This window comes from Sphaerodactylus townsendi, linkage group LG01, assembly GCF_021028975.2.
Source record: "Sphaerodactylus townsendi isolate TG3544 linkage group LG01, MPM_Stown_v2.3, whole genome shotgun sequence".
NCBI classification, from domain to species: Eukaryota; Metazoa; Chordata; class Lepidosauria; order Squamata; family Sphaerodactylidae; genus Sphaerodactylus; species Sphaerodactylus townsendi.
In genome coordinates this window covers 186,772,692-186,781,030 of record NC_059425.1, presented here as the reverse complement: position 1 = coordinate 186,781,030, position 8,339 = coordinate 186,772,692, and the positions used below count along the sequence as shown (strand labels likewise).

The following is an 8,339-nucleotide window of genomic DNA, read 5'->3' as shown; positions in this document are numbered from 1 at the left end:
CGCCCCCCTGGCCCTGCGCGCCTGCTCCAGCGGCGCAGGGCAGGGAAGCATCCCCAAACACCGGCGATGTCGACGGAGGAATGGGGACAAGCAAAGATGCTCCAGGCGGGGGGGGGCGCCCGTGAAGCTGCTACCGTTAAGCTCAGCAGCGGCTTCACGCAGCATAGCGTTTCCCCTAAAAGAGCGCTGGGAAGAGGCTCTGGGGAAACTTCAGCTTCAGGCAGGAAGCGGCGCAAGGGAAGCGTGACTGCGTTGCAGCTTCATGCCCGTGCGAATGGCGGCCTGGAGATGGCGTTTTTACCGTCTCCAGGCCGCCATTCATTGCCAGTGCGGAAACGGCCAAAGTGAGAGTGGATAGGACTGTCGTACCTTTATTGAGTTACTCTAAATAAGAAGCTCCAAGTGACTTCCATCTTAGGTCCCAATCAATCATGCTCAGACTAGCTTAGCTTCAGACATGGAACTACATGAGGTGCTTTCAGAATGTTCTCTAGGCTGTCCCCTTGCAGACTGGAATTGACCATGTACCACCCTATTGAGGCCCTTTTTGCATGAGTTGTTTACAAAGTATCTTGAGCAAATGCTATATTATCTACTTTGAATTCTGCACATTTTTTCTCCATTTGGTTCTTTTTTCTTCATTTTTCCTCCATTGGTTTTCTGAGCACATTTACCACGATTTTTTAAAAAATCAATTTTTAAGCCAGCTTCTTTTCAGCATGTGATCATATTGAAATTGTCTTTATTTCTCTGCCCCACCAAATACCTGGCCTTCAACCTTGCCCCAGTGTAGTTGCCCAACCTCCTCTTCAGCCATTTTCTCCTCCCCCTCGTCCGTTTCTGAAAGCATTTTTTTAACTTTGTTATATTGAATTACAAGATAAAGTTAGGGCGCAGACACAAACCAGGTTAATTATATCATCTTTGTCAATTTCATCTTGAATTTGGATTTAACTTTAAGGCAAGATACACTGTGTTGGTAGTTAGGAGTGAGTGAAATTCACAAGGGAAGTTGCTTTTTTTCAAGAGGAAATTGACAAGCGACTGCCATAGTAATCATTGTGCATTACTGCAGCTCTAATTTGCCCAAAAAATTTGGTTCTTTGTGTGTGTGTGTGAGGGGGGGGAGGTGTAATGTTTTTGTTTCTTCAGGAAATGGTGCCTGCACTAGGAGTTATTTTGGCTTCCATTTTAGGCTGGTAGTTCTCAGCAGTAGAAATGGAGGCTGAGACATTTTTGAATTGCGACTTCAAAATGTAGCTGCACAGTAACATAAGATCTCCTGTGCAAAAGAAAAAAAAGGTGAATGGGGTTTTTTGTGCCACAGATGACACATCACTCACCACCATCAGGAATAATGGTTTCAGCAGTACTGTGTGGAATAAATACAATTGACGGGTGAGACCCCAAAATCACAGGGAGAAAGGAAGTGTGCTGAATAATTTCTCAAAAAACATTTCCAAGACACAATAGCCCTTTCTGCACGGGCGGATTATGGCGCCGTCCCCAGGGAGCCATTCGCACAGGGGACGCAGCTGCTTCGCAGCCGGGCCGCCCTCGCGCCGCCCAACCAGCGCGAAGCCGTTGTTTCCCAACTTCGCTTGGCAAGCGAGGTTTATGGGAAACAGCGGCTTGGAGCCGCTGCCGTGCGAACGGCAGCAGCTTCCAGGCGCCTTCCCTCCCCCCACGACCAGGCGACTTACCTGTCCTGCGGCCCTCCGGCACATTGCCGGGGCCTGGGGACACGCCTCCTTTGCCCTGCGACTCTGGAGCGGTCGCGCAGGGCAGGGGGGCGTGTCCCCTGGCCTCGGCGACATGCCGGAGGACCGCCAGAGACGACTGAAATCGATCTGACGGCTGGCGCAGCTCTGTGCGATAAAGTCACCGATGATCTGGGACCCGTTCGGCCGACCCAACCCCTTCCGCCTCCATGCGGAAACGGCCAATGTTTGACCACTGGGAAAATCTGTAGTAAGCTGTATATGCAGAAATGGCCTAAGACTTGTCTCTTAAATGGATATCCAGGCACATACTCCATAGAAGGGATATGCCTATGTCTGTTCACTAAAGCTATCCTCCCAGTAAGATGTGAGAACAATGTCTCTGTTTCTGACATCACTGCCTTCCTCTAGGATATTCTAAAATTCACTGCCTTGCCTTAGGGGAGTCTACATTGGCATTGCCTGTGGTTTTTCTTCTCCTTTTGCAGTTCAGTGCTGTAAGAATCCAAGAGCAAGCAAAGAGGAAAAGCACACGGAGCAGAGAACTTGCCATGCACTGTGAAGATAGTGGTAATAGCGATGAAGGTTGGTGGGTGAGCTTTTGCCACTGCTTCTGTTATTGGCCTGCTTTCCAACTTTATCCACCTAGCTTTCTTTTAATGTTCTTTCTATCTTCCAGTCTCTCCCCCTCAGCTCTCTCCCCCAATTTTGTTCTCTTTCTTTTCACTACAGATCGGCAATAGCCATGAGATGCAGATGTGGTCTTAGTCCATTTAACTAGATTAATAGATCTAGGAAAATGCACCCAGATAAGCTTTTATATAGGATAGCTTCAGGTGGATAGCCACATTAGCCTGTTGTGGCAGAACAAAATTTGAGGCCAATAACATCCACAAAGTTTCCAGGCTAAACGTTTTTGTGAGTCAAAGCTCACTTCATCAGAATTCACATTGTTTGTGAAGAAGTATCCAGAATTGTATTTGCTTCAGTTCTGTATAAATGTAAAAATCCTGCCAAATTATCCTGAACATACATCTCTCTCTCTCTCTCTCTCTCTCTCTCTCTCTCTCTCTCTCTCTCTCTCTCTCTCTCTCTCTCTCTATCTATCTATCTATCTATCTATCTATCTATCTATCTATCTATCTATCTATCTATCTATCTATCTATCTATCTATCTATCTATCTATCTCTCTCTCTCTCTCTCTCTCTCTCTCTCTCTCTCTCTCTCTCTCTCTCTCTCTCTCTCTATCTATCTATCTATCTATCTATCTATTTATTTATAGTAAATAGGCAATATCCACTCAAATGTCAGAAACCAGTGGTTTGGTTAAATAAGGTTTAACTAGTGCCCAGAATCAGCCCATGCAGTATAAATTATGCAAAATAGTAAAAAAGAGTAGAATAAATTATTCAATTAATAGAAATGTGCTGCTTTGAGCCAAGAGGAAAGGTAGGTATAAATATTTAAATAAATAAATACATTCCATGGTGTATTCTTGAATGCAGAACTAAGCTTTTCTTGGCACAAAAATTGGATTACCTTAAACTGGAAGAACTTTGTGAGGCAAATTAGCCTTGGTATTCAGAAAAGGGTTAAGGTGGTTTGTAAATTATGGCGGACCCATCTATCCTTCTTGAACCTTCCTTAGGCCCCTTCCACACATGCAGAATAATGCACATTCAGTCCACTTTCACAATTGTTGGAACTTTATTTGTTGTCCATCTGAACCTGGATCTTGGCTATAAACACCTTCTGACAGCAGTGAGGAAGAAGAATATAAAAGACCACGTCAGACTGGATCTTTGCTTCTTTCCACCTTAGTCTGCCATGCTTTTTCAACCTAGAAACCAATAAATCTTACAAGACTAGCAAAAGTATTGTATTGTCTTCCGTATAGTTCCAGTTTGTACTCTGTTTATCGGCTAATCTTTGTTTTTCTCTGTGTAGATCCAGATCCCTTTAAAGACCAACTGACTACCTCAGTGATGGAGCTTTCTGTTCTGGAAAGGCTGGGCCTGCACAGGTAGGAACTTTTCATATGTAGAAGGAGGAATGTTCCAAAACACCATATTTTCCAGATCTGTTGTTTTCCTTCCCCTGATTTCATCCCACTGTTCATTTCACATGAGCAAAAATTGCTCCATAAAAAGATGCCAAAATTTCATAGTTGTCGTGAGTTAAAATTATTTTAAACCCAGCTGCAAACCAATTGCTGTATGCATTAACCCTAGCAAATGAAGCTTGAGCCACTGCAAGTCTTGCCACGTCAGAGCCGTTTGTTTGTATACCTAGGGCTAATACTGACTCTGAAATCTTGCTGTCTTTTCACCTGATCAGAACTACTCTCACATGGCTCTTTTGTTCAGAGGTTCTACAAATAGGAGAAACAAGGATAGCACAGTGATTGTCCCCTACTGCTTCAATACAGTTTCAGTCCCTGGGTGAGGTTACCCAGGTTGGAAACCACAAATCCTTGATTCTGCTCTGCTGTCTATGCCTTGCTATGTCCGTCTTATCCTTGATAGCTCTGTACTCTTTTCCTTTGCAGGGCAGCTTTGACAGAGCAGGATGTGGAGGTGAGCTTCTATCCCTAGGAGGCTGGGTGTTGAATGTTTCGTTTGTGCACAGTTTTGAGCTATTTTGTGAAATATTCTAAAGCTTCTTAACAAGCCAATTGTAGGGATGAGCTGCTGACCCAGCAGCGCCGTAAGTAGAGCGCTGGCACACCGACGCTCCTACGGTCTTCTGGTCGCACCGCTCCCCCACTCCTCACCCCACGATGAGTCACGGGTCATGAACCACCTGGCTCACAACCACCGGGCGTCCCAGACAAAGGGACAATGGTCTTGCCCCCAGGTGAGGATTAGGCCCAGACGCTGATGCTCCTCTCCGCACGTAGCAGCCAGGTGAGATCATGCATCACATGATGATCTCTCAGTCTCCCGCTCTCCAGCTTCCTCCCAGTTTCCCCGTTCCGCCTCTTCTGCGCCCCGCTGGGAATCATAATAAAAGGTGCCAGAAAGAGGAACCAGCGCAGCCGAGGAGAGTAAGCTAGGAACATGGACACCCGGCGGCTCCCGCTGCTGGCGCATCTCCACCGGAGAATGTTATCACCGCGGTCTCGGCGTCTCGTCTACGCTTCTTGCTGACCTGGCAGCCGCGACTACAAGCTGGTGCCGAAACCGGGAGATCCTCGAACCTCCACCCCTCTTAAGCATTAAGCCGCAGGGGAAAGGGCGCGGTGCCGATGTCGCTGGCCGAGGCGATCCAGGGAACCCACGCCCGGTGTCGCCCGGCTCCGGCTGGATCGGCGCGTCAGGGGACCGAGTCCTAGGACACTCTCTCGTCCGGGACGGAACATCCGGGTAAGTATGGGAGCTTGCAAAAGCGGGGCTTATGCGACAAGCACGTTAACGAACCTAAAGCCGCTTAGCCAAATGCAGGCAGGGTCTCCATAAAGAGAGGGAGCTGCGCCAGGTGGTTGAGGAGATTGAAGCTCAATGTCCATGGTACCCGGAGGGGGGACATTGGAATCGCAGTGATTGGGAAAACATCGAGCGCACTCTTAGCGCTGCCTGAGAGCCTTGGGCTAGCGATGTCACTGCTTACTGGCGTGGAGATACAGTGTTATGTAAGCCATCCCAGCCTGCAGGTCTATGGCTCCCCTTGCTGTAGATCGCCCTCCCTTTGGAGCGCTCCTTCCAGCTTCCAGTTTCACCCCCCGAATTTCTTCTCTATCCTCCCCAAATTGGGCGCCTGTCCTCCTTCTGCCCCCCTTTGCTCCCTGCCTCAGCTTCAAATTCTCCTTTGGCTCGAAGCGCCCCCTCCCACTGCTCCGCCTTCATTTTCTGGAAGCCATAGCACCTCCGTCAGCGCCACGTAATGGCGGCGCGGTTTCGAAAACCCTGCGCCCAGAGCGTGTAAAGCCACTTCGACTACTCGCTAAAAGGAAGACCCTGGCGGAAGGCGGTGATGCCGATATCCTGCGCCTTCTATGCGCCCCCGTTCATACTTCCACGGATACCGGATGCGAGGATGGCATTGATGTCGGCCGAGGTGTCGAGATTACCAGCCTCTTTAGGCTATAACATCCCCTCACCGGAGCTCCGCCAGAAGTGATCTGCGGGACATGAGGGAGTCCACCAGCCCCTATGTGAGAGGCATGCTGGAAGCAGTCACAAGGGAATCACCCACAATGGTTCGGCGGATGACTGGAAGACCACCTTCGCGTACCATGCTTTTGAGCCCTGCACAATATGTGATCTGGGGAAGGCTGAAGTTCCGGGCCAGCAATGTTTTAGCTGGGGGGGGCATACCGAGGCCTCGGTGGCCTACACCGCCAGCAACTTAACTGACGGCTTGATGCCTTCGCCAACCCCTAGCGATCAGATTGTCCTGCCAGAAATACCCTTGCGAGTGCGCCTTCTGGAATAAGCCTACTTGCCAAGGCATTCATCAAGGTTCCCTGTGCGGCGACAACCAACTCAAAGTTTCTCCGCCTAAGCATCGGTAAAACCCCAAGAGCCCTAATAACGCTGAATTGGTGAACAGGCTTCCAGGAGTCTCTCAAGAGGCAGGTAGAAGATGGCGAGGAGGCCCAAAGCGGAAAGGCTCCTCGCCTAAGCCAAGGAGAGCGCCCCTCCACTGGTAGTGCCGCAGAGTAATCACGGGCCTGAGCAAAGACCCTGAACTGGCCGACATGCTTAAGGCTTGCCAGGACATCGGATCCTCAGCCCACCAAGCTAACCTCTCCCTCGCCCGCGAAAGCACTCTCCACCGCCGGAGACAGCCCTCCCCAGGATGATTGCTTTAGTGCGGCAGGTCAGGACACTTCTGGAGATGCGAATTGTAGGCAGCCAGTGGCGGGGGGGGGCTTCTACAATCCCGATGGAGGAGTGGTCCTCCCAAAGAGGCGAAGGCCCCGAGGCCAGCCAAAACCCGATGCCCCCCCGGTGCCAGAAAGGCTGCCACTGGAGAAGCTGACTGCCCGGTCGGAGAGCTTCAGCGCCGGGCATCTCCCCAGCCCAGGACCAAGAAGGAGAGTACTGGGAACAGGCCCAAACACCAAGACCCGCACCCAAGCCACCCCCCTCCTTTCGTGGCATCTCGGCTCCATTGCACCCAGCCCATACATCTCAGCTTCAAGTTCCCCGCGAGGTCCTTTCGCCGATGGCCTCCAACCCAGTATGGCGACCCCATCCCTAACGGGACCATTGGGCTGAATTGCTGCCAAAGGCCTCCGCCCGCTGAACAGGGGATTGTTCATATCGTCTCCCGGAGTAACTGGTGACTCCACGCACCAGGGGACACATCTGACATCTCCAAGTCCTGGGCCCAGAACATCCCGCCAGGAGTTGCCCGTAGCGGAACCAGCTGCGCACAGCTGATCCCTCCTGCCCCATCGCTGCCATGCCCGCCATCGGCCGCCTAATAAAGGCCACGAGGAGCCCGGCAGCCATCAGAGGCGCCAGCCAGCTTCCCTGTCGCAGCGGTTGAAACACCTCCATCGGGAGCTCAACCGCCAGATCTGGAGCTCACCATGGAGGGCAATGTCTGTTCAAGGAGCCTGAAAGGTGGACAATTTCAGCTGATGTATTGACCGATCATCAGAGCAGCCCGAGGTGGCCTGAAACCAGTGGCCAAGCGAGACCTGTCCGCGACATCTGATTGGTGGGAAAACAAACCGGGCTTGAGACGGAGCATCCGTAGCCCTCCACGGGTCCACAGCCCAGGGCTCGAGCTGGCAGCTCACAGTCCGCCCCATCGTTCTGGACATCCATGTCAATCTCTGGGGAAGGGACCTCATGAGCCAGGTCAAAACAACCCTAGTCTGGGATGGATAAGCCCATCACACAGATCATTGATCCACTAATTCAGTTGCCTTGAACTCATCCTCGAAGCTTCTGCAAAGAAACTATTCCCCCTTTTTTCCTTTTCTCTTCCCCTCTATTTTTTTCCAACCAGCAAAGGCGTGGAGGGCCAGGTGGCTGACTGGCCCCTCCCTGGATTAAAATCTATGGGCCCCGGTCCGCAATGGTACGCCCAGCACTGCCAGGACCAGGCCCCAGAGTTAAAAAAGGGGCTGCCACCATTATTGTACTAATAACCAAGCCTGTTTTGGGTTATGGCTGCGCCTAAGCGCCTGGCAACTTTACCAATACCACGTTCAAGGCCAGGCGGCTTAGCTGAAACCGCCCTTAAAGGAGCGGTCACCGGCGAACAGCTTATCTCCCCCAAGATAATTGATTACAAATTTTGCACCACTCCAGCCTTCCTGCGTTAACCACCAAAGTCACAGTAAGTGCAATCCCCACTCTGCGAAGAAAAGCCCTCCCCTTGTATTATTGTAGAAATCCACCCCTATTGCCTAATCATGCCTTTACTCCCTGATGTACCAAGTCAATTCCCCAAAAGCGCTCCCAAAGTCCCTTTTGTGTTGCAAATTAGCGCCGCATACCCACAATTCCCCAGGGTCCGGGCTTGCCCCCTCCTCCCTCGAGGCACCGGACCCTACGCTTTGGCTGCTTTACCAGGATGGCGCTCTGGAAGCCAACTTCCATCAGGATGCAGCTTCTACCCTCTGCCCTCTTCCTGTCAAACAATCCCTAAAAAAGAAA

At 50.8% G+C, this 8,339-nt stretch overlaps 2 protein-coding genes across 5 annotated transcripts in view; one reads left to right on the top strand and one right to left on the bottom strand.

Annotated features, from left to right (window-relative positions):
- LOC125438210 (phosphatidylinositol 4-phosphate 5-kinase type-1 gamma-like) overlaps window positions 1-1,349 on the bottom strand; it is a 118,524-nt gene extending 117,175 nt beyond the window's left edge. The window contains 1 exon segment of the mRNA XM_048506478.1: window positions 1,344-1,349. Within this exon segment, the coding sequence (XP_048362435.1) occupies window positions 1,344-1,349 (6 nt within the window).
- An 861-nt stretch (window positions 1,350-2,210) lies between these two features.
- The window catches only part of LOC125435375 (inositol 1,4,5-triphosphate receptor associated 2-like), a 28,375-nt gene continuing 22,246 nt past the window's right edge, over window positions 2,211-8,339 (top strand). For all 4 annotated transcript variants that reach the window (XM_048501587.1, XM_048501576.1, XM_048501582.1 and 1 more), the window contains exons 1-3: window positions 2,211-2,306; window positions 3,670-3,745; window positions 4,271-4,298. In XM_048501587.1, the coding sequence (XP_048357544.1) occupies window positions 2,273-2,306; window positions 3,670-3,745; window positions 4,271-4,298 (138 nt within the window). In that variant the 5' untranslated portion in view covers window positions 2,211-2,272. The remainder of the gene's footprint in view (window positions 2,307-3,669; window positions 3,746-4,270; window positions 4,299-8,339) is intronic.